General features: G+C 37.4%; 3 protein-coding genes across 3 annotated transcripts; all 3 read right to left on the reverse strand.

Annotated features, from left to right (window-relative positions):
• Positions 1–468: 468 nt before the first annotated feature.
• Positions 469–5447, reverse strand: LOC141647038 (uncharacterized). Its single transcript, XM_074455073.1, has 7 exons — positions 5190–5447; positions 4291–4365; positions 4015–4185; positions 3335–3505; positions 2674–2883; positions 1801–1889; positions 469–1426 (listed from the first exon to the last, which is right to left on the reverse strand). Exons 1-7 carry the CDS (start codon positions 5272–5274, stop codon positions 755–757), a joined length of 1473 nt encoding a protein of 490 aa, XP_074311174.1. The 5' UTR covers positions 5275–5447; the 3' UTR covers positions 469–754.
• Positions 5448–7032: 1585 nt separating this feature from the next.
• LOC141647039 (protein MICRORCHIDIA 6-like) lies at positions 7033–19583 on the reverse strand. The gene is made up of 22 exons (XM_074455074.1): positions 19203–19583; positions 17401–17726; positions 17155–17229; positions 16939–16973; positions 16289–16367; positions 16094–16183; positions 15941–16016; positions 14514–14592; positions 13838–13972; positions 13028–13126; positions 12839–12934; positions 12618–12764; positions 10934–11023; positions 10093–10144; positions 9896–10007; positions 9505–9665; positions 9312–9418; positions 8868–8944; positions 8661–8703; positions 8184–8276; positions 7451–7537; positions 7033–7354 (listed from the first exon to the last, which is right to left on the reverse strand). The coding sequence occupies exons 2-21, from the start codon at positions 17714–17716 to the stop codon at positions 7514–7516; spliced, it is 1986 nt and encodes a 661-aa protein (XP_074311175.1). The 5' UTR covers positions 17717–17726; positions 19203–19583; the 3' UTR covers positions 7033–7354; positions 7451–7513.
• Positions 19584–20260: 677 nt separating this feature from the next.
• Positions 20261–26996, reverse strand: LOC141647040 (putative LRR receptor-like serine/threonine-protein kinase At1g06840). Its single transcript, XM_074455075.1, has 20 exons — positions 26547–26996; positions 25656–25806; positions 25468–25539; positions 25270–25341; positions 24905–25048; positions 24731–24802; positions 24551–24622; positions 24308–24382; positions 24080–24148; positions 23895–23963; positions 23710–23781; positions 23504–23590; positions 23282–23353; positions 22593–23095; positions 22339–22500; positions 21870–22153; positions 21701–21752; positions 21336–21586; positions 21115–21249; positions 20261–20686 (listed from the first exon to the last, which is right to left on the reverse strand). The coding sequence occupies exons 1-20, from the start codon at positions 26653–26655 to the stop codon at positions 20351–20353; spliced, it is 2859 nt and encodes a 952-aa protein (XP_074311176.1). The 5' UTR covers positions 26656–26996; the 3' UTR covers positions 20261–20350.

Consider the following 26996-nt stretch of genomic DNA (forward strand, 5'->3'; position numbering starts at 1 on the left):
ATAAGAAGAATTGTTATCAAGAGTATCGACAAGTGGGACAATTCCCTCCTACTTCACCTCTTACTATTTCAATTTAGTTTCGACTCGATTTTTAATGGTCAAATTCAGAACTTACTTTTACTTTAGGTTTTAGTTTCGACTCGATTTTTAATGGTCAAATTCAGAACTTACTTTTACTTTAGGTTGAAGATTGGGAGATTCCGGGTTTTAATTATCGAGAGTATCTTATCGACAGCTGGAGCAACGTAATCTTCTCTAATGAGTAACGGTTTAAAAACTCGATCCAAAATGAGAGAAGTACCGTGTGAATTTTGTTATGAGACGGTCTGAAAACAAAAATATAACCGTTATTGTAACGGTTTTATTTGCTTTCTATCAGGCTAATACTTCCGTGGATTTAGGTTTAGAATTCAGTTTCATCGCTTTTTGATTAGAATGTGGTGGTGTCACCGGAAATCAATGATAAACTTTTGGATGAGACGGTCTTGTATCTGAAATAACCAGCACGATGACATGCGCATCTGACTCCGTGACCCGTATCAGCCACGGGCCCACGACCATCGCTTTTTGGTAATACAATTATAACATAACATGCCAGAGGTGGCAGCTTACATCAAGTACATTATCCACTACACTCATTCTCAATTCACATGACTTCATCTAACTGGATTCCAAATACTCGAATCTATATTAACGGTCACAAAATGGGTCTTAGATGCACCCCATTAGACCATTTCCCATGGTCAAGGCTCCGTCAATAGCGGTAGGACCCATCTGGCATATACCGGTTTCTAACATTGTACGGGTCAAACTTCGGGTCCATATAGTTCATTGCCATGCTAGGTTTAGGTTCCACTGTGTTAGCTCCAGGCGGTACTACTTCTCCGCTTTTATCTCGATGATGACGATGTTTTGATCTCTCTTTCTGTGATTTAGATCTTGTCTGTCCGACATGATGAGGGGTTTCGCTTGTGCCATAAAATTCCGCATATTCTTGTCGCTTGGAAGACCTATGTTTGTTTGGCAGAGACGGGTCCTTCAAACTGGTTGATCTAATCTTTGAAGCTTTCATCTCTGGAGTTCTGTCAGTTGCACTTGCGGGATATGCCTGCCAAGATTCCGTAAGAGGGGTAGGGGTCTTCTGCTTTTGGGCTAATCTTGGGTTAACTTCATCTTCGGGCATTTTGAGTCTGTCTTTCAAGGGGGTGAGCCCTTTCCTTGAGGTTAGACCGGCAAACTGAGACGGCAAAAAGGAAGCGAGCGAATTGGTGAGCGTTTCACGAGCAAGTTTAGAGAAATCAGTTGCAAGCTGTCCAATTGAAGGCCACCCGGGTGAGGCTATTTGACCACCTTTCGAGCTCTCTAGGATTATATTACTTTTCTCCTTGACTTTTTGTCCGTGAATATCGGATTCAGAAGGTTGAAGCTGCATCAAGAGATATAGAGCAAAGTAAGAGTTGATGAATCTTAGCATTTACTCCCCTTATCCTTTGGGGATGTCCCAATTTTTTGTGCTTTAGCTAATTCACCGGAATTGGCCCATTTCCGAACTTGTCAAGTTTTTAATTGTGAAGTATTTTTTTAACCCTCGCGATCTAAAAATCAAGTAACACGATTTCATTTACATCCCGCTAATTAGTCATTAGCATGTCCTCCCTTTAACAATGGCTTAACCTCACATGTTTTCCTAAATATTTGTTCCGAAAGTGATTACAGCAATTCCAGAGAATAGAAGGGATTACTATTGAAAGTATCAGTAACTGAAAATTGGTAGTGCGGAAAAGCTGATAGATAACTCACAAATTTCGAGAAAAGCGTGGATCCTAGTCCCTGATGAAGCAAGCATGATGCATAGCCCACGAATACAGCACCAATTACCATTACAATATCTGTCAGTACGCAAGAAGCAGATTCAGTAAAACCAAAAGCATGGAAGGAAGCCAGAATCGCCTGATCTTAAGAAAACAAGTCATGCGATAATGAGAAGAAACTTGAACTGCAATCACACTTCATTATTTCATGAAAAATTGTTAAAAGTAATGCCAAAAAATTGTAAATAAAAACAAACTGACCATCATTAACAGTATCAACAGACTGAAGGGTTCGTGAAATATGACATAATAGTGAAAAGTATCAGAACATATCAGAAGTGTTATAAATCCTATGCTTCAATATCCGGACTCATACATCCATAATAAACGAAACAGTTCAAAAACTATATACATTAATTAAAAAATTTACTGAAGACTGTTTCTCCACGGTGTCAGCAGATCACATCCAATTTATAGACCTTTACACATGAATCATATTCTGGTTTATAGTTTATAGTTTATAGTACATGCCTAGCAATCATCAAACAGATACGAACTACTTCTGGCATTTGTAGTCTGTTCATTATCACTGAATTTGACATCATTATACAAAAATCGAAATATCAGAGTCATGATTGCGGTGTTTCACAAGATTATTATGATACCAACTGAAGAAACAGAATGCAAATTACATGGTGTCAATTGGGATCTTTCAAATTCTCAAAATGTACAAGAATAATTGTAATAGCATATAGAATTGAGTTCTTCTGAAGATAATGTCATCATGAAGTTTCAAACAAGTTCGAATATAACAATCTAATTGAAGTTAAAATTTAAGCTCGAATGATAAACCATGCAATACCAGAAGCTGAAATAGTACTGTTATTAGCATCACAGTCTTCTTGATTGAGAGAGATTTGACGTAGTGCAGCATTTCCACGATCCACAACTAACAACGAACATGTCGATGGGACATATACCACATCAAAATCAGAGGAGAACTTTGCATCTTCACTTGGTCCATCTCTGTACCCTGCAATATTTGATTTTCCTCCAGCAATGGTTGTCACCCCTGCACGCAGTTCCCATGAAACATCAATCAGTGAGTCTTCTATGAGACAATCTAACATGTGAGACAAAATCAAATACTTGGGTATTTTTCTATGAGACAATGTATTTCAGCTTCTTTCTTTTGCGAAGTAGCGGTCCTTCGATGCAGTTCTCGACGCAATTTCCATCTTGGGTCATTCGGAAACAGCCTCTTTGTGTTGCTAACACAAGGGTAAGGCTGCATACATCCGACCCTCCCTTACCCCGCAATTTGCGGGAGCCATTGAGGCACTGGGGTAATGTTGTTGTTGTTGTTGTTGTTATGTGGTTAATAGGTTGGCGCCACATGTATTTTTTTATCTCATGCAAGTCTTTGGGAATATTTATAGAGAGCGAACATGATTAGCAACTCGAATTCAAATTCCAAACTGACAACAGTGAGAGAATCTAATGAGCAATGTCAGAAGACATACCCCCATCTCCGATTTTCCTAATAGCAAGATTCTCTGTGTCAGCAACATAGACATTTCCTTTATCATCCATAGTAACACCCTTCGGATGATTAAATCGAGCATCACTTGGTTTTCCATCTACATGCCCAGTTCTACCCTGAAATGATCCAGCAACTAACCTTGCCCTACTATCTGCAGTAAGAAATGTAAAGGCATAATCAACACAAGGTAGTAAAGTAATCCCTTGAATTCCTGGTTCATGTGTTTCGGACAACAGCTACTGGTTTTGTCTTGCTGAATAGCACACTAGTGTACCAACTTAACCAACATATACGGTATTCATTAAACTATGAAACAAGGATAACTAATAGACTATCAAAAGAATAGAATCACAAACTATCCGCCCTACACTGCAACGCTATCAATTTACAATGAAAGGACATAGGCTTGGCCACAATACTATCCAAGAGCCAAATGCTGATATATTACCAACTACGGAGTAGTCTGAAATATTTCAGTTATTATAGTGGTCTATCCACAATCGAGTATCCGACATGCCATATCTCACAAGTCATAACCCACTCTAGATCATTGGCATTAAGATAATAAGATACATAACAAATAGCAATCAATCCAAGAACACACACACAGTATAAATAGATTATCGGATAAAAAGGGTAAAATAATTGAGCAGAACATACACTGTGAAAGCGGAGGAGTAACTCGAACAATATTGCTGTTCTCAGAATCAACAGCAAAGAGTTCCCCTTCCTGAGAAACCCTAATTAAGTGAGGTATAACTCCCAATGCATTACCTTCCACCACTGTGTCCACCAAATACCCACTCTCAAACTGAATTACAGGCCCATCTCCTACATTTCAATCACATAAACACACTTACATACATTAATTAACAACACCCACCAAAAATATCACCAAATAATTCGAAAAAACACAAACCCCAGAATTTTTTTTACCTGAATGAGAGGATTTTGAGGAAGACTTACTACTAGTCCATTTCAAAATTGAAGACAAGTGTTTAATCAATGGTCCTGCATTATAACATCAATTATAGAGAGTTAGTCTCGCAATAGACCATCTTAAGCTTACAATATCAAGTTATTACATATAGCATTAAGATGGTCCCAAATGAGATTTTGTGTCAATTATATCTACAACAAGCTTATATCTAACAAAGTATTACTCTATGATATGGGAATTATAATCCACTGGGTATTACAACAACTACAACATTACCTCATTGTCTCAATAGTTCCCGCAAATTGCGAGATAAGGGGGTCGAATGTACGTAGTCTTACCATAACATCAATCATATGATATGATACAACAAGCTCGTTATCTACCAAACACTATTTTATGACACGGGAATCCTAATTAATTGGGTATTAGAAGAACATTACCCAAATGCCTCAAGGCTCCCGCAAATTGTAAGATAAGGGGTCAAATGTCCGCAACCTTACCCTCTATTTATACGACATGGGTAACTTGTAATCAACTTGCAACAAGCAGCTTATTATCTACCAAAAATATACTACTACTCTATGATACGGGGTATTACAACAACGATATCACCCCATTGTCTCAAGAGCTCCCGCAAATTGCGAGATAAGGGGGTCGAATGTACGTAGGCTTACCCTCAGTTATATGATACGGGTAAATGGGTAATTTGTAATTATCCTAACAACAAGCTTAATATGGAAATTGTAATTAACCAAAACAATACAAGAGCTCCTGCAAAACGCGACGTAAAGGGGGTCGGATATACGCAGTCTTACTCTACGTTAGCAAGACAACGAGACTGTTTCCGATAATTAATAATAATTGTAAAATGAAATTGAGAGAGTGTGAAGTATACCAGCAGGAGTGGAAACAGCAGAAGCAGATTGAAAGTGAGAAACAAAAAAGAAAAGTAGAATTATAATAATAAAAGATCTGAACATGGTTAAGCTTTTTAGTGATGAAGATTCAATCACATCACATAAATAAAATAAAAAGAAAAAAAAAATAATGAAATTTTGGGGTGAAATTAGAGTGAAAATGCTCAAGTTGTGTGTAACTGTTGAAGTGCAAGACACAAGTTGATTAATTGGAGTTTTGTGCACTTTATTTTGATATTTTTTGTTGCTTTATTTATGGGTCAGCAGATTGGTCAGAAAGTACGTTTTTTTAGGATGTGTTAAAATCTCTTTGCTGAAAAGAGACTGAGACATTTTCTAACACAGCCTACACAGGGCACTGCCGGTGTCCCACTCACCTCTCAATGGGTATTTTGTGAGAGAAAACGGTATCCGTCACAAGCTTGTGACGGGTATTGCCCGTTTTCAATGAGATTTTGTGATGAAGCATGAGGGACTAATGGTCTATACGGCGAATTTATTCGTAATTGTTGTATAAGACAATCTTTTATTTAGTGTGAGACGATCTTTTATATGATGTATATAAAATATTCATTTGTCATTTAATAATAATTGATGGGGCATATTCTGCACCCACTGACCGAGTCAACATATTGACCTTGGTCAAAGCTAAAAGACAACAAGTCAACAGAAGAACAGCCTAACCGACGCAGCCTGTCGGCCTGTCACTTGGGTCTCGGCTCGGCAACTAGCCGACCGAGAGGCATATCCGCGTACTCACATCCAGTCCCCTCGGCAGGGAGTCAACCAGGCCTGCCTGCCTGCCATGGGTCCCTCGGTCGAGGGCAAAACAGTCTTTCCATCTGCTATGGTCACTTGGCCACTACGTGACAAAAGGTGAAAGTCTATAAATACTCCACATCTCTCATTGAGAAAACGATCTGAAAACTATCCAAAAACCAATTGAATAATCTGGTATAAACTCTCTTATCTCTCTACAATATACTTTGCCAAGTAACATACAACTTATCTCTCTAAGTTTACTGACTTGAGCGTCGGAGTGAGTACGTTCGGCCCCAAGCCGAGCCCTCAGTTTGTTCATCTTAAACAGGAAAGAGTGAAAGGAAGAGACAAACAACGACATCATTCTGCAAGCTCACGTGGTCACAACTCTGCTTCGGAATTACACCCGGAACAATAATAATAATAATAATAATAATAATAAATGAATGTTTAACTAATAAAACACAAATTCTCAGAGTAAATGGTCATATTTTTATAGTTTGTGGGAATATAAATTCTCATTTGTGACGGCACTATTCCGTCACAAGCTTATGACCCCTCACAAAAATTAAGTAAAAGAGCAACTAGGGGGGGGCAAGTGGGAAGAGGGATGTGAGAGGTCACAAGCTTGTGACGGTGACAAGCAAGACTATCTGGTGTGGGAATGAGAATGTGTATATTTTGAGTTTATATTTAAGCTTAAGACGGTGTTTATTACTCCCTCTTTTGTTTTAAATTTTCTTCCAATTTGCTTTAGGATGTCAAAGTTTCTGAGCCGGTAAATATGTTCAAAAAAAATTAAAAATTTTACATTTATTATCTCAACATCTTTTTCAAATTTTTTGGACCAAAAAAAATACTCGTTTGTCGTATAGTTATCAAACTAAAATCCGTGTAACGAATATAGCTCATAATTTTTTTTTTTGGTACATAAGGCTATAAGAGGGGAAAGCCTCGAAATTTAACTAACTATTATACGGGAAATAGCCACCCGAAGAATGTCTTCACGAATAATAGAGTGGAGATCCATTGGAGGAATGCCCAAGAAAGTCGGATGGATATTCAAATAGACGCCATAATTAGCTAACCAAGCAGCAGCACGAATATAGCTCATATTCGAAAGTACGAAATTTTAGTAGCAATAACGGCTCTAGGAGCAATAGTATACTGATGTGCACTAATAATAATAATTTCTAATACTAACTGAATACACAATGATAGTACATTAATAATTTACAGCCCCCGAATGTACATTTGCCCTAGTTGAAATCGATCCTGGTTCGAATTGAACAAGGCCCTAGCTCCAAACACCGACAATTGGACGACATTCATGAGCTAACATAATCTACAGGCCATTGTACTTTAACTGGCTTCAGCTCACCTGAAAGAATAATGTTGCCGGATAACTTAGATTATAATCTCGTTTTGTTGAAGCTAATCAAATCAAGGAACTATGAAAAGTTCATTCTTTATTTACCAGGACACCATTCGGGTTGCATGAAATGCAATCAGTGATTCAGGGAAAGCCTCCAGACCGACCTTAAGCACTCTGGTTGCCAAAGGACTGAAGTTGACATAATAAAGAAAAGGATAGTGAATAACAGAAATATCGAGTGTGAATAAAATTGAGGGACGAAAAAGCCAAACTGGGGATACAAATCAGCAGGTAATAAAATCGACACCCATGCGATTGAAAATTGCTGATGCAAAAGTGGCTTAGATGTAAAATCGCATATTACTTGCCCAAATATCATATAAATAGGTCGCTATTAAAGAGCTCTTTTATAGGAGTATTTGGGTAAATAACACGCAGTGTTAGAATTTTATGTAAAACGGCCTTGCAAAAGAGTCTTGGAATTACTTTAGGCTTAGAATTATAGGGACTGCTGTTGTTTCTTCTTTGATTCCCATTTTTTTGTGTCAAACATATAAACCGATAAATATAAGACGGGTAAGCAAATATATGAAAGTTTGCAACTGATCTAAGTGATCTATGCCCGATATTGGATTTTACATACGGAGTACATTCTTAATCAGGTACTTCATGGAGTATTATTTTAGAAACTGTAATACGGGGACAAATTATAAATCCGTTTACATTAGGATTAATATGCCTAATGTTTTGACACAAGAATGTCTTGGATCGTCCAAGATGCTTTGCAACAGGCTCAACTTAATACCATTAGGGAAGATGAGGAGAGTTGCTTTACCTTTTCACCCTTGACCTCAAGTGCCTGAAGTTCGCCAGACATTTTTGCGAATTCTTGCTGTGCCTCTTCAAGATCCCTCGTGAGCAACATTACCTGGATAAAGCGTGCACACCAGTACACAACAGAACAAAGTCACAGAAGCCCCTTAACAACTGACCTGTTAATCTCCATAATAATTTACTGGCAGCTATATACATATGCATAGCAGAAGCCCCTTCTGTGATACATTTCTATGAAATTATTATGTCCTTTTATAGTATGCATTCATACTCAATGCAGCATTGTCTAAAACTCGAAGACTCATTGAGTATGTTAGACAACCGAGTCACTTAATACTCGATACAGCCAGTGATACATTCAAATCTCAACATAAAAGTTCTTAGCGATTCAAAAGAAAGAACCAGCTATGTATTGAGAACCAAAACCAGATAGAAGGTTCCAAATGAGTTGTGATAAACTTTGGGCCACTTAACATACCTTGTAATTGAGCTCTTCCTCAGATTTCTCAAGTTCTAAGCATCTGAAACATAAAGGTAATATAAACAATATTTTTTGGAAAGTAAAACATAAAACTTTTCTTTACCAGGGAAATTCATCTGTTGAGATATCTTCGATGATTCTACTCTTCTAGAAGACTGATGTTTACATTTACTAATTGTAGCTTTAGAATGCTGAAATACTTACTTTTCTCGCAGTTTTTTGGTCTCCTGCACCACCAACAAAGCTTCCTGTTTATTCTGCACCATCGTACGAATGACAGGCTGCGCGAAAGGCATAACTTTGTCAGTATGATGCACATCTAGTACGTGCCTCTACTAGCCCAACCTATCCCCTCCCTTCCAACAAGAAAATCAAGAGGATATTCAAACACAGTAAATGCTACATAAGCATGCACAGAGAGTCACACAAGGAACATAAGTTGGTACTTGTTGTTCAGCCACTTACAATGGCTCAACTCTTGCTCCCCACCCCCCACCCGCCACCCCAAGACAGAAAGTGTTGCTGAAGAGAAGCTACATGACATTAAGGCTTAAATTTATATCAAACCAGTAAGTCGAAAAATTGTTAAAACCCAAGTCCCAGATATCTCTCGTAAATTCATTAAAAAAAATATCCATGCAACCAAACCTGAACTAGCAGACTGTTCCCATCATTGTTAGCGTTAGATACTGCCTTAGCCTGCCTTTTACCCCTTCCAAGTGCACGAAGAACATCGTCAGGCATCCTCTTGGTACCTGAAAGCATAAAAACTATATTCATCAGAACCGGTTATTACTTATTAGCAGTAGACCATGCCTCAAAATGTCAAAGGCAGAGTTACCTTGTTGTTGGATGCTGCTTTGAGCATTCTGGAAATGTCTTGCCGGTAAAGTGACCAGAGGATTGGACTCATTTGAACCACTGTAGGATTGGTCTACTGAAGGTACAGATACTGGAAGTTTTTTCTTGACCTGATACCCAATAAGTCCACAGCGATGATCCCTACAATTCATTCACATACGCATCATAAGCAACCAAAACAGGAAAAAACTAACTCCGGGCGTGGGTTTAGTTCTATGGTGGCAAATAACCTAGGCTATTATCAGACACCGGCGTACAGAGTATAAAAGATTTAAATGGAACGACGACAAGTAAAATTACTGAACCTACTTAGCTCCATGAAGAGCATAGGTAGAAAATAACGTAGCAGCAAACAGCACAATAGTACCTACCAATACTCCCACGTCATTTCCTTCAACCGAGCTTCAAGCTTTTGGAAAAGAGAAGTCCTCTCAAAATCTTGTTTATTATGTGTAGGCTCAACAAAATTTGCTTCCAAGATTCCTAGAAAACATTTCAATTTCAAACATAATTTACAAAATTTAAAACTCACTTTCAGTAAAGTAACAAGTAGATGATACGAGCTTACCTACAACACCTCTTCCTCTACTGTCAGCATAGCTGACAACATGCCAAAATGGCTGCAGAAAAAGGAGAAAATACAGAAGGGAAAACATTATAAATTGCAACAGCAATTAAAACATGGCTGCATTATACATAGCCGAACTAAGACAAACATCCTTTTGTTTCTCAAAATCAATACAGCATTTCTAGTATACAGTAGAGTCACATCTCACTCGCCCAGAATTGCTGTCGGCAAGATCCATATGTGGCTCTTATTATGCAAGTCATCATAGCAAATAGAAAGGAGCTCGTGCTTTGTTTTTTTATTGTGAAGCAGCCTTCGTTTGATGCAATTCGCAGGGGTAAAGTTGTGTACATCCAACTCCCTTACCCCACCATTTACGGCAGCCTTTGTGGGGTTGGGGTGATGTAAGTTGTTGTGTAGAAAGAAGCTCATGCATCACGAAATCGGATCAAGTTGTCAATAGTAACAGAGTATGTGAAAGTATACTCTATAACAGGAGCCTGTCAGATTATTTAAAATCCAAATTTTCTTTTCTTATCATTCCATAACAAAAAAGTCTCGAGGATAATCACATAACATTATAACAAGAATGAGCTGAGGATAACCTCAAACCATAATTGTCACCAATCCTTGCATATTACTCGACAAGATAATTTTAGCATTGTTTTTTGTAAAAGAGATGTATTAATTAAAGGACACCAAGGGGGTGCTGTTCACATACAAAAAGTTTCGTGAGTATGGTGACACCACCTACATAAAGATATCATGAGGGTGACGCCTACTGACGCCTATACAAAATGAGAACAAGGTAATTATGCTATAAACAGCGTGAGGACTTTACTAGAATAAGCCGATTCTTGTGGTACACATTGAAGCCATGTAAATACACGTGAGGAGCTTCCTTCAAGAATCCTATAATTGTTAGAACCTCCTGCAGAAGTTGAGCCGACATAAAGCTATAGTCCTATAGATGATAATATATATACACGATACAGAGTACACAAATCTGCTAATTCAAAGCAATTGCTTCTTGAGTACTCCTATTCATTAATCAGTGAGTCACAAACACAGATGTCAAGAACAAAACTGAAGCGGTTAACATTGACAGGACAACATATTAACAAGCAAGCAAAACCGCAAAGTCAGAAATCTTTCGAGAAAGTAAACATAAAACAGTCGGAAAATTTCTGTGAATCATAATAAGATTTCCATGTTATTAAGATACTTCACTTTAGCTGTGTGTTGGATGTCGCTATGATACTTTGTCACTTGATTTTACACTAAGAACATCAATTTTGCCCACAATAGTCATGTCTGACATTCCAACACGCACCCATGGTCAGCACTTTATGATAAGTCGGCATAACATAGATAAGATTGAAGGGTTATACAAATAATCCTTTACATATAACAGACCTAGTATCAGGACTCTCGTGGACACAATCACAGCTTTTACATTTACTCCAAGATATGAAAAGTACCCAGCAGCTGCGGTGGTTCTCTTTCAAACAAAAGAACCAAAACACAGCTAACAGCATATTTCTCTATGGTTCAACCAAGATCCACAAAGTGCATAAAAAACAATCCGCACCTGCCCCAACTGGGAGGGCACACCCCTGCTCTCTCACACCTATTAAGTATTAACCACAGCAAAAGGGTGCAAGCCCGAAGCCCAGTAAAAGCATAATATAGGATCCAATTGTACAACTTCTACCAGCACAAAGCACAAGTAAAGATGCAGTTGAAGCCTGCCACAAGTTTAACTTCCTATAAAGCTATAGCGCAACAGATAGCTGAGCTTTCGTTTCTGAATTTCAAACACAACAGACTCTAGTCAGAAAATTGTGGCCTGGTATAAAGAAATCACGATGGACCCACAGCTTAAATCTCTAACAGAGTCCTTTCAACAAACAAATCTCTTTCAACAAACACATCTCAACTATATACAGTCTTGTGCCAGTAAAAAAAATTCGTAAGCTAAACATCTCGGCCCTCTTATATGGAAACCTTCAGAGAAAAGCAGAAACCATGCTATTATGAAGACAATACAAACCATAAATGCAAGAAAATACAGCGGAAAAACACATATCCCCTATAATATTCTCTGGAATTACTCCGTAACTTTTATCATGTAACGGGAACATTGGATATAAGCTGCATACTGAAGGCATTTTACATTCAGCAACTTCATGCAATAAGAAAGGCAAAGGTTTGTTCAAACCCGTTGTCAAATTCTTTAAAGTTAAGCTGAACAATAACTTATTAACGAATGAAATAACAACCAAAATCCTATTTCGCTGTTTTTTTTTTTTTTTTTTTTTTTTTTTTTTTGTGACAAAGGAGCCATTTCATTGTGTAGAATGATTGCATTATAAGGTCTCTTCACTCAACCCAAGGTCTTGTTCTTAGATAAGTTGAATAAACAGGTACACATTAGAAGTATATTCATGTCATACAAGAACAGCAACTAGCCTTTGAAGTTCAAAAATGCATGATACAAAGAGAAAAGAAGCACATAAAATAACCTCATTGGTTCCCCCAGTTTGGGGCCTATACATTATGAACTCTGGATACTTAAGATCATGTGCAATACGGTGATGTTCCACAGCTTTCCCACATAATGTTATACTGAAATTTGGTGGAATATGCAAATATAGGATCGACATGTATACCTGCAGGAAAACGACGATCTATTATATCTTACAGCCTTTCATACTCTTAAGGATTGTGTGAAATAAACACTTACCCGAAGTGAATAGCGATACTGGTTGCCAATATGATCTTCACTTATCAACATTCTTGAATTTACCTTAGACTTATCAGGAGCTCGCAATCGAATATCCTATGACCATAAATGAAGCAATCATAACAGGCAGGAAAAAAAGAATCTCACTTTTGTTCGGACTTGGAAGAATATAAAGCAAGAATTATAAACCTGAGGATCACTTTCAAAATCAAACTCCAACTCTCCATCATCAGTTAACCATAGATTGTAGACAATAACTTTGGTTCCATGAGATCCGATGTCATCAAACTGCCACAAAAAGAGAAGTGAGTCAAAGGTGATTAAAAGAACAAGACACGAGAAGCAAGACTAAGATTAACGGATATAACAGACTATGAAACCCAGTTGCGTTTGCATTCCTTATAATACAATTGTTAGTTACAAAAACAATAGTGGCTCATTGGCTCCATTAAAAATGGAAAGTTTATTACAATAGCTAGACACTTCCTCAAAAGAGTATACATTAGTTAGATACATTGATAAAAGCTCACTCTATGTAGCTCGTTATATAAGTAAGATGAGCCAATAGTTCGGATCCTGATATATAATGTAATATGCTCTGTCAACCTATTGTTAGTTACCGTCTCTTCTTTATTCCATCATAGTCCAAAATCAATGAATGATATCTATGGCTTCAATGGAAATGGTAATTTTAATAGAATTGTCATTTGTTAGCTACTTGCTCACAAAAAAATACAATTGTTAGATGCACAGATGAACTAAGCAAATCATGGCTTCAGCAACCAGCTGATGCCAATCATTGATAAAGGCTTACTGTTAGTAACCATTGCATAATGTAAGGTGTGCCAATAGTTTGGACTGTTGCATAGACAGTAACATACTCTGTCAACCTATTGTTACCTGACCTCTCATACTTAACGTAAGAAAATTGAGAATTACTTGAATCATATTTTGCACAAAAAACAAGCAAAGAAATCACAGATTTCATACGAAACTAACCTGCTTCATAAGCTCCACTTCGGTTGAATATGGCGACCACTGCAAAATGATGGATATATTTGACTCGTAATGCTCTTGACCAAAACGATACAAAGGCTCAAAGGCATTAGTTGATACATTGAACTCATAATCAACCTATAAAAGCAAAAGGTTCAGCAAGTAATTAGTCACAGGCACAAAGAACTACATGACTATTATATGTACAACAGAACAGCAAAACACCAAAATTGATAAAGCCTTAGCCTAAAGACCTAGGACCACTACTACACTCAGCTACAACGATACATTAACCCTGCTCATTAAAATGTCCTACATTAAGCCATGCAACTTCTCACCAAGTTGATAGCAAGAAGCAAAAAAAACTATTCAGCTAAACAGAGGGATAAAATTTGCAGCAATGACTATAATTGAGTGTCACTTCAGAATACAAATGAATCTGTATCTCCTGATGTACCTATCCTTTCGATTTCTCTTTCCTTCTCTTTCTCTCATTCCTTCATCCCTTTCTTAGTACGTACATTTTTTTATGAGAAATCCTTGACAACTTAGGTTCGTGCTAACAGACCCAAAATTCAATTAAAACAAAGATTTTGCGTGTTGCTGTAAAGATTAGAGAATACACGTAATATACAATTAAGAGGACCAACATGTGGCAAAATAATATAGAAGTACTTACCATAGGTACCACTATCCGGTCAAGGCCGTTTCGAGACAAGTACGTATAGGAAAGAAGACCAATGCTCTGAGTAAGTTTCCTGATCATTAAATAAACAGCGATTCAAATGACATAAGCACAAAAGGTAGGAGGTAAAAACATTATCATTTCGACTAATAAGCCACCACCAGGTACACCAATAATCGCACATGCACATAATGTAGCCTCCAAAATACCAGAAACGCGAAAATGGTAAACGGCATCATGTGGTTTTGCAAACATGGAAACCCACTTCCATTTCTCAGAACGGAAAAAGATGGACGCATCTACTAATAATTATTGCATCTTCAACACCAAATTTCTATGTCGTCTAACAAAGCAGTGAATACGATTGTTATATTGTAACGGTAGCAATAATGAACAGACTACTTAGATAGGAAAAAAAAAGACCAACTAAGAAAACCGAATAATATAATATTGGATGTCCAATAGAACTTTTCTCATAGGCGAGTATTTCCACTAATATATTTGTAAGAGATCAGCAAAACAATGCAGCAGAAGCAGATCTCCAATGAAGTCTACAATCAAGATCTGCTAGCCCCACAAATTTCAAGGCTCGCTCATATTTAACTTTTCGGAAAATTTCAAGAATGTAATCTCAGAGATGAGGGGTATTACCTGAACATAAGAAACAATTAATTTTTTAGCATTGACCTTATAACTAGATTTCAGGCTCAGAAAATCTCTTTGTCCACTTAGTTATGTGTATGTGCACAATGACCCTTATGGAGTACACGTTTTACTCAGAAATTACTCTAGTCCCAGAATCCTGTGACAGTCTCAGTGCCTAAGCCAACAGTGTGTGTCATAAGACAGAAAGCCTAAGAAAATTCCCGAGTAGATCTGGAGTACATGGTTTTAAGATGGTAATCGTGTTGTCCCACTCAGGGTGTCAAACCAAGGTTGTCCATTACACTCCGATAGGAATGTGTTACACACATACACAATACGTACTTGTTACGCCTAATACTAAGGATTTTAACCAAATATGTTAATACGTCGTAATACGAAAAAGATATAACGTAACCCATCTGGTCTTGAAATTAGTTCATTGAGAGCGACAAAAAAGTATCCAGCTACGCAAGATACTCAAACATCAGGCTTAGCACAGCCTTCCCTCTCAACCAAATCCTTTCCTCATATGTGCCATTATGATATGGCTCTGCTTCTCCTAATTAACTGCATCACTCGTTCAACAAGAAACACGGACACATCAAGCTAAGTAGTTTACTAACTAAACTGGATTGTATCTACAATATGGTCTACACTAATGATTTCTCCTAGCATCCACACATATGTTGATTGTCAAATGGAAAGTTGATTGTCAAAGCTTCTCATATGTAAAGAATAAAATAGCACACATGCAACTAAAATTTTAATAAGCACACCTATTTTCAACGTGCCGACTGAAGACTATGACATCAGCTCCAAGCCTCATGGAGCTAGTCTTGAACCCATTTCCATCTGAAAGCTTGGGTTAAATACATCATTTCAAGGAAGACATAGAAAAGAAGAAAGTTGAAATAATTGATTAGACGTACATCGTCCAATGGTTGATTTAGATTCCTTATCTGAAAATCCAAAACTCATACAACGACGGATTGCCGCAGGGCCCATTCCCCCTCCATCATCTGCCGTGAGGTGTCAAGCAGAGAGAAACAATACTATTTTCATAAACTGAACAAATAACAAGAGTGGAACTGGACTTGAGAAAGACTATTTGACCAAAAATATACCTAGAAAGAGCAAGGCCAAGCTTCCATCCCTTGGATTTAAAATTTTATCTACGCTCACAAAAGTGGCTCCATTTTGTATCTATTAAATTGAGCAACAAAAATACATTGTTAATCTTCCAACAAGATCAAAGAAATTGTCATCTAATATGGAACCAGTAAAAATTTGCTTTCGCTAATAAACCGCCAAGAAGGTTACCCACTGACCCCCTCAATACATTAAATACTAACAAGAAGAAGCATTCTCTATAAAAGTATAAATACACTCTCAATGTTCACCTATATAGGCTTGGTCATGCTTAGCTATTATCAGAAACCGTAATGCCTGTCAAGATGTTTAGTGACCCTATTATCTGGAGTAGCCCACATAGCAGTCTTCATTAAAAGATATTTCGACAGAAATTAACAATAGTGAGACTAATAAATCTTGCAAATATTTTTTTTTTCTCTTGGGAAGCTAAGAGGTGATATTCTCAAATAAAAGAAGCTATCTAGACACTCTTGAATTGAAAAGAAAAGACAAAAATTCTAATGCAAAATAGAAACGCATTGTCAAGAAAAGGGCAAAAGGTTATAGGAATGTGGGACAGGCATGAGGCATCCCCCACCCTCAATACCCCGGAAACAATAGAAGATATTTGCTCAAAGATTACCTCATCAATTGCATTGTCAAGAAGTTCTGCGATGGCTGCATATGTAGCCAAATAATGTATGAGAGAATCCACATAAAATTTGATACAAGATACTTACTCCCTACATCTCAATCATTTGTTTACCTTTTTTATAGGGGTATTTTAATCAAAGGTAAACAAATGATTGGGACGTAGGGCGTGTAAAACAAAGGAGACTACGAGTTTTCATGAAAATACCTCCAAAAGCCCATTTATGAGAAGTGGCATTGGAGTGGAGGAACTTGGGATGGACATGTAAATAATTTTTGCTGTCTGAAAGCAAACACAAAGCATGTTAGAAATCTCAAGGACAAATTGGAGAGTCATGCTGAACGCAAATAGTGGTGCGTGCCTCATCAGGCCCTTACTATTCCAATCACTGACATATCCGACAAAAAAGTTTCTCAAGTTAAAAGCAATTCTGAAAAGCTATCCACAACTAACTTTGGACTTGGGATTTGGACACAAGTTCATCTTCATAGTTTCCAGCTTTCCAAAATTGTCGACAAAGTGGAGCTGGGCACATAGGTGACGCAGAGAAACCCGCATCTTCGAGGGGTGATTGCAATTGCACCAACCGGCTGGTACTATTCTGGGCAGTGCTTAACGCATCCGATTTTATGTTTTCTTTAGATTCTTGGGCTCTAGGAAGGGCATCCCACACGGGAGGAGACAAATAGGACGCATGTTCTTCATGCTCGATTAAAACCCCATCGAATTCTACCTCTGATTTCACACTTAACATATCCACTTCTCCCATATTTACATCACTGCAATAACAAACCCCAGAAACAAAAAAAAACGGAGTTGGTATGCTAGCCACTAAACTAAACAACCATAGAATTGAAACATATGGCAATCAGCTGAAACAGATTTTAGATAGTAACGAATTTTCTAGCATGTTTGATTAGCAAGTTTCATTAGCAGAATTATTAGTACATGTTTAGTAAATAGCATATCATAGATAGTGATTAATTTATTAAACCTTACTGAATCAACTATTACAATCTGCTACTCTTAGTAACATATTGGAAAAGAGTAGATTCCTTCCATTACGCTGTCAGAATCCATTACTTAACAAACACATTAAAAGAACATATCGACTGGTCAATCTACTATTTAACCCTGAACATGTTCATTTTTACCCAACTTGATGTTTAGTTGTTTACCAAGGAGGTCCATACTCCCACGATCATTTTATCTATGCTGAAAAATGAGAAGTATACTCTACTTCTTGTGTTCCATTTGATGGTATACGTTTATCAAACTCCCTTCACATATTTTGAAAAACGTATACAATCAAATGAAGCAAAGCATTATCAAGTAATGTCAAAGCAAAATCAAATCTCCGCAAACCACCTCAACTCCTGATATCCAATGTCATTAAGTAATCAGTAGGTCTCCCTTGCGACGGGTCGGATATTGCGACGGGTATTATGTGAATGGAAATGGGTAGAGGGGACAAGGTGGGCACCCACCCCATGTGCTTTGTCTCTCACCCTTATGGGTTTTTTGTGAGACGATATGGTATCCGTCGCAAGTTTGCGACGGATACCTTCCGTCATAAGGGAGATTTTGTGTTAAGTAATTGCATTACTAACTTAACATTGAAATCAAACACAAACACTGCTCATATTATCGAACTCAAGTGCATTAGCAGTCAAAACGGAGAAATTAACCGCAACAACAACACAAAAGGAAAATATCTTGCTCAAGACCGTCACTTACAATATACTCATTATAGCTATCATTAAATGAGCTACATGACACGGAAATAAGCCGTCTTAATCTTAAGACGATCTCAAATATTTCAAATACTTGAACACAACTACGAGTCTACTAATTTCAACACCAATTAAACTGCAGAAAAACAAAAACAAACTACAAATTACGAATCCCGAATTAATTACATTACTCACTTAAACTCAAACCAAAATGCAATCACAAAATTGCTCATATAATCGAATTCAACCTTAATAACGACAATTACTTTACTCACTCAAACTCAAACCAAAATGCAAACACAAAATTGCTCATATAATCGAATTCAACTTCAATAACGACCGGAAACGGAGATCGTAACATCGATAACAACCGAAAAACAACAAATCAATCATTCATCAGCTAAAACTACAAATTAATAATTTCAACATCAATTGAACTAACAAAAACAAAATAATAACACTTAAATTCGATAAAAACAATAAATAATCACATTAATCAAACTGAAACCCTAATGCATGTACCTAACGAAGTTATGGAGCAGTTTCCGAAGCTCCGGCGACTTCCGCCGGCGAGATGTGGGGCCCGCAGAACTCGGAGCTCAGCTGAATAAAGTAATAATAAAATAATGCTATTAAAATAATGGTGTACAGTTCGTAAGAATTTATATAACGTGGAGGTGTAGTAATGGCGGCATGAAGATCGTCATGGAAGCTGACGTGGCGACGCCGGCGTTTTCTTTTTTCTATTTTCTTTTTGTTTTTTTGTTTTTTTTTTTCGGGATTTTGGTGAGAGAGAATTTCGAATTTTGGGTTTAAGACTTTGGAGTTTGTAACCCGCGGTTTACACTTTCGCTAAATTTGAGGGGAAGATGGTCAATTTGTCGCAGAGAGGGATGGCAATTTGGAAAGGTGTAATGGCATGATGTCACTCCGATATTACACAAAATCTCATTTGTGACGGCACGTAGAAATGACGGATACCATTTTCCTTCACAAATGACCCAAATAGAGAAGAGAGGAAAGCACATGAGGGTGCCCCCACCTTGTCCCCCTTATTCGTTTTGCGAATGGCATTATCCGTCACTTGCTCCGACCTATCTTCAGCAAGACTAATTGTCGATATTATTAATGTCACTCGTGTTTGTGAAAGGATTTTTCTAAAATAGTAATGCGTAGTAAATATTGTTAGATTTAACTTATAATATTGGAGAAAAAGAATCACGCATTTGATGTATTACCTTAGGCCATTCTAGTTATTGGGATACATGTATTTTTTCTGAGCATACTTGAATTTTATATGTATAGTTTTAGAGCAATATTGTATATTTTTAGTTGGAAAATGTTTAAAGTGAACGTGCTCAAAATACTTTATATTAAAGCTCATAATATTTAAAGCAAAGCTCCAAAACTTTATAATAGAACTCAGAAAGTACACAATCAGATTCTATAAACTGTCGTCACCTTCGTGAATAAATTTAAAAGTAAACTGACAAAAATAAAAAAAAATAAAAAAAAAAACTGAACACAAAGCGAAGAAACGACGCTTATGCAAAATGTCGCTCCCTCGCCAATGAAATCTCTTGTCAAAATACCCTTTACATACAATACAAATATTTTGGATTTGTTATACATATTTTCAGTAAATAGCCCTAAAAACTTTACATATGGTTTCATCTAGGAGATATACTAGGAACAACTCCACTAACAAGGTCACTACCAGAGATATCAGTAGACAGGTAAGGATTGTGCATAGAAGATGAGAAACCTGTTGAACTGTCTGCTCCTCCTTTTGAAGATCCTGTCATTCCTGAATCGGTATCTGTTACGAAATCAGACATATTTTCGAGTTCTCTGACAATTTCCATCATTGAAGGCCTTGCATTTGTATCATCATGACAGCATCTGAGTGCCAAATTGATGAACCTCGTTACGGTATCTGGATAGTAAGGTCCCATCTTCTCGTCGATGAGGGACAGTATGTTGCCAGACTGATATGCCGTGGTAACCTGATGTATAAACAGTTGAAATCATTGTATTAGTAATATGAATAAATATAATAGTTGCGCCTCAACCATCATCTTAACGTCGGGTTCGAATCCTGACAACCCCAATAACTCACGAAGTGGAAATTCCTCAGATGTTACTATGAGGGGGCGTAATAGGAATCAATTTATGACCTGCACTCAAAATAATCGACCAAAATGACAGATAACAGCGTACTCAATATGACTCGGCTCAAACCCAACCTGTTTGCTAGTTCTAGGTGCATACGAGAATAAGACTGGATGTATCAGTTAAATATTGGGTCTTTTTGAAATGTCCATTATGCATCGGAAAATATTGGTGGGTAAGCCGGAAAATATCTATGCTCACAAGGGAAAACCCTGGTTCTCAGAACAGTTATCTGCATCGTAAAACAGCCAAAAATCCCTACCTCTCGGACGATATGTTTGCCACGTGAAATCGGATGCATCCCTGTCAAAAGCTCTAGAAATACAACTCCAAGGCTATAGACATCACTCTTGTCAGTCAGTTTAAAGGTAGCGAAGTATTCTGGATCGAGGTACCCCTGCAGTAGTATCAGCAATTAGATTAGTTCACATTTTACGACCTGCTTGTACAGTACTAGTACATTTGTTCCAGTAAGAACAGTACCGGAGTCCCCTTTACTACAGTTGATACATGAGCAGGGGTAACCCCTTCCTTATCAGGAACGGGAGCAAGTCGGGATAGACCGAAATCAGCAACCTTTGCAGTAAACTTGGAATCCAGTAAGATGTTGCTGGCCTTTATATCTCGGTGGAATATTGGTGGATCGGCTTCTGAGTGCAGGTACAGGATTCCCTTGGCAGAACCCAATGCGATTCTTAATCTCGATTCAAAACTTAAAGGTTCTTTAGTCTTGCCTGTTATAAAAGTTCAAAGATCACTGACATAAGCAACATTTTATAGATCAATCTAGACGTGACTTAACGACATGTGAAATTTGAAAATGAGTAACGGAATGCTATCATTCTTACCTGAAAGATGGTCTCTTAACGTCTGATTCGGCATGAATTCATAAACCAGCATCTGGATGAAACAAGCATAAGGAGAGATTAACTTTAATACCAGTGCATCATAAAACTCCTTAAGTTTCTGTAAAAAAAAAATTGAAGGAAGACAAAGGTTATTCAAACGAAAGATTACCTGCTCGTCTTCTTCATCACAATACCCAACCAAAGAGACGAGATTTCTGTGATGAATTCTTGACAGCAACTCTATTTCTGTACAGAACTCCCTCTGACCTTGTAGAGATCCCTCTTGAGCGCGTTTTATAGCAACTACTGTGCCGTCAGCAAGAATACCTTTATACACCTTACCATAGCCGCCTTGTCCGACTTGTGCAGAGTCTGAAAAGTTGTTTGTAGCCTGCGCCATTTCTGCATAACCGAACATTTTCACCCCCTCAACCTTGATGGGGTTCTTGGACACTGCAAAGTGAAGATATAGAAAAAATAACATTAGTGTAACAAAAGAAAATCCGAACTGTTATTCCTTTTCTTTACTTTTTCCGTAAATAACTGAAATTAAGGGATTTTTTTCAGGAAGCTATCCATGTCAAGACAGGAGGCGAACTGCGAATGTAGATGATATAGGTGGTCATGAAGGTACTTACAGCGACGAGTTTTTAGACCGCCATGGTGCTTCCTTAAATAAACGCGGTACAAAATAAGTGATACAACTGCTGTCAAAGTCACTGCAACAGCTACTGCAGCCAGCACTATACCAGCAATTGCTCCCTTGCTTAAGCCAGAGGAAGGGGAAGATACTGCAAAGTCTGTAGACAAAGTAATTGATTTTCGGAAATTTTTCGTTGAATACGGAATCATGAAGCATACACACATTGAATTAAGAAAATTACAAACTTACCTTTCTCATAAGGATCCAGGATAATGAAATTGAGCAGTTCATATGGTCCAAAAGTATCATTATCTGGAACATTCCATCCAGTAAACATTCTCAAGAGACGTCGATACTCGCTATTATTGAACAAATGAGAATCATTCACAGGGTTGTATGCAGGAAAAAGTTTCAAGTTTATTTCCAGACGAGGGCCGTCTTGCCACATAAAAGAATCGAGATCCAGCTGGTAAGGATTTATGACGAGACCAGAAGATAAATAGTGCTCGAACCCACTTCGGTATGGGCGGAAATCTTTGAATCCAGGACTTTTCAAACGGTATCCAACGATCAAAGGAGCAGCACAGATACAGGGCACTGGATATGCAGGAGCGTATTCATAAGATGGCGGACATGCTTGACTCGGACAGGAAAAAGTAGCATTGTTCTGAAACTCCGGGTTAGTGTCGTTTAGATTTGAATTGCAGAATTGTAAGTAGTTTGCATTTGAGCATAATGGATTTCCCTGAAGCCTGCGAAATAAACAAACCATAAGCTGTCAGACACAATATATTTTATTACATGTCCTCAAGCTATGTTACTCGACACTCGGACATGGGTATGACAGTATGAGATTTTTTCATAAAACAGCCAGGTTCAACTGAGATACGTAACCATGTCGTTAGATACTTCTAATTGAGATGAAGTGTAGTACTTACAGAAGGGTAACATTAGATGGAAGGTTATTTACGCCACCTGAAACACCTGACAGCGTATTGTTCTCAAAGTCCCTGCAATTTTCCAAGTACCAGTATTACTCGGAATAAATTCAAGATTTTAACTACAAGTCTCTAAGAACCACAAAGGGTAGAACAAACTGAGAATCATGAAGACGGTAACATCATCATATCATATTACAGATATATGAAATTATGACTTACAAGATTAAATTGTCAACTACAGCTGTAACTTTCTTTGGCCAGATTGTGGAAGGAATAGACCCGCTTAGCTGATTATTGGCAAGTGACCTGCAAGCAGGGAATGAGCCGAAAAGTTTAGATGCACTTTATCCTGCACTAATTTCTTCAAGACAAGCTGTACTAATGACAAAGATTAATGATAATGGAAGGAAATAATCAATGCGTACAGCTTTTGAAGACGGGGAAGCCCAGAAAAGCCGGAAGATATGTTGCCAGTAAGACTGTTGTTTGACAATATTCTGTGAAACAACACAAATATATGTTACAAATGAGTCCCATCAACATAATCTATATCTTCTTACACCAGAATAATACGGAATATTCTATATCTTTGCCAACTTCGGAAACTTACATAGTTGTCATGTCATCTGAAAGCTTATTAGCCGGTATAGAACCATTCAGCTTATTAGAACTGAGATCTCTGCAGCAAGGAGGGTAATGTAATTTATAAATTTCAATCTGAAAACTAAAGAGCATCTGCATTGCCCTAAAGCATGTTTGGCTACCGATTAAACTGGCTGGAATTAGAATGCTTACAGATAGCCCAGGTGCGGTATTCTGCTCATGTCTGGTATTGATCCTTCTAACCTACAGTTCCTAAGACTCCTGAGAAAGGCAAGAAAATAAACATTTCAAACTCCTGACATAAGTGCCTCAAACATTCAATGTCTCCAACCCATAGCGAGGTAAGGGCGTCAGATGTACAAAGCCTTAAAGATGTGAACACTACATTTGCTTATAATTAGAGAGAAAATCGGAGCTTACAGCTTTAAAAGTTTAGACATATTGCCATAACTTGCTGGAATCGTAGTACCTTCAAAATTATTGTTGTCAAGCTGGCTGCAATACAAAAAAAAACAGTCAAATACCAAGACATAAACAAATCAACACAAGTTACATGTCTGGAAGAAACGCATTTCACAATATATATCGCAAAATGTATGATTTTTACCATTGTATTTCTCAAAAGAAATCTGGTTATTAGAAAGAAACAGTAGGGAAACTTACAGAATAAGCAAATTTGGAAGCTCGGAGAGCTCTGGTGGAAGATGTCCTGTAAGGTTATTATTGTCAAGTAGGCTGCAAACATTACATGTTTAGTTATTAATACAAAAAATACCAAAAATCATGTGCAATACCGAAAATCTGCATGGAATATGCGAATTGGACGAAAGCTGAGCAACTTACAAGTGAACCAGGCTAGGCATTCTCGCTAACTCGCGAGGTATTTGACCGCTAATAGAATTATTGTTCATATGACTGCCAAAAGGATACGAACGTCAATGGAAATTGAAGCCCGGAGTAATGCAGCGTGCGAGTAGTAAGTAATACTCCGTACTATAGAATTCAAAATGGACTTACAAGTGCTTTGTTTTGTTCAAGTACGCGAAAGATTTAGGTAATTCTCCTGATATGTAGTTCTGATCAATCTGTATTCTGTTCAGATTAGGGAGATAACCCATCTCTTCTGGCAACGGACCTGTCAGCTGGTTTCCGTTCACTAGGCTAATCGTCCATAATATAGAAGAAAACAAGAAAAAAAATTGGTCATTAAAAGGAAGCTGTACATTCATTTAGGATTGATGTGGACTGACAGACGCTAAAAGCCACAGACGGATACTTCCTCTATTTCACATAGTTCTAATTTGACTTTGCGCAGTCTTCCAGATGACATTTGTACACTTTGTCGAAGAAATATGTCAACCTAAGAAAACAGAATAGCTTACAAGAGTTCCAAAGTTTTGATGTTGCCTATCTCCTTCGGAATGCTTCCACTTATTTTGTTCCACATAAAGTCCCTTTAATCACATCAAAACCGCAAAGCCGGATCAGAAATTGAAAGTAAATGTAGCTGCAGGCCTGCAACAGACCTTTTGAAATGCAATTTTACGAAAGCATCAGAGAGTTAGCTTCAGTAGACTTACAAAATCTTTAAGTACGACAAGTTGCCAATTTCTGGCGATAATGATCCCGATAGATTCAGATTCAAGAGTTCCCTGAAAACGAACAGGGAAAGCATTGACACATTGTTTTGAAAAAAGCACATGGCATGAGACTATGAGAATAGTTCTTTACGCTGGACAGGATTAAAAACTCGGAACACACGACTTACAGTTCCTGTACATGCAAGTAGCCATCATCCAATGTTCTGTTATAACACACAATCCCAGTCCAATTAGAAGTGCAAGGATCTCCATGCTTCCAATTATTCAATTTCTTCAGCGGGTCCTCTAGATTACTTTTAATTGCTTTCAATGCCGTCACTGCTCAAAAATTAAACAAGCCGTCACAACATATGCATTGGATTATCCGTCATGACATAGATACATTCATGCTTAATCTCCTGGTCGCGTAACAACAGTGCTACACAAATTGACTACAGAACTGTCTAAGATCATCCATCATGTTCATATGCATTTCTTAAAACAGTCTCTCCGTGTTGCTATACAAGGGTTAGATTGTCAGCATCCGACCTTTGCTTACCCCCAAAATTTGCAAGAGCCCTTGAAATAAAACCGTCTTTCCCAAGTTTTTGTCTTCTACCATATAGGAATAATCCTTTTGGACACGAGCAATTATTTTGACATTGACAATTGTCAAACACAGGACATGAGTATCGCTTCTCATAACTTTACCAAATTACCGCCTCTCCTAACACCTCACAACAGCAACAAAACGCACAATTCTTAAAAGTATACAACTCCCTCCGTCTCAATTATTCATTTATCTTTTTAATTCCGTGTGAGAGCTACTCTAATCAACGATAAATAAATAATTGGAACGGAAAAATATCATTAAGCAACTATAAATAAATAAAAAGTCCAGACATTTTACCCTAACAATTAAAAATCATTACAAAAAAATCAGTGGCGAAACTAGAAGGTCTACTAATAGCTAGGGGCATACACGTATACAGTAAAATCCGAAAAATTCCAAAAAAAATCCCATAACATAACTACAAATCCTGGTTCCGCCACAAACTAAAATCCAAAAAAAAAAATACCTTCATCAGGTTGAGTAATTTGAGCCAGTACTCCTCCAAAACACAAAAACACACACACAACCAAAACCACCACCAAAAATCTTGATCCTTGACATGCCCACCACCTCATATCTCCCTTTTAACAACCTCTAACACCGCCACCGTCGGAAAAACAATCAAACACTTTGAATTAAGCAGAATTATTCAAGCAACAAAAAGTATAGTAAAGTTTGTAATAAGAGTTTAAATATAATGTTTAGTGTGAAAATGTTAAGCAACATCAAATGATATAATATTCCTTGAAAATTAAATATTAAATATATAAATAAATAAGGACCCGCCATCATATTCCCAACTTCCCACCTTCTTAATGAAGAAAAATTAAACATTATTACTGTATTTGTTAAGAATGATGTTATCATAAGTTTTGTATTAAAATTGACTGCTACATTAGTTGACTCAGTCGCTAAT

This window comes from Silene latifolia, chromosome 3 (genome assembly GCF_048544455.1).
Source record: "Silene latifolia isolate original U9 population chromosome 3, ASM4854445v1, whole genome shotgun sequence".
Taxonomy (NCBI): domain Eukaryota; kingdom Viridiplantae; phylum Streptophyta; class Magnoliopsida; order Caryophyllales; family Caryophyllaceae; genus Silene; species Silene latifolia.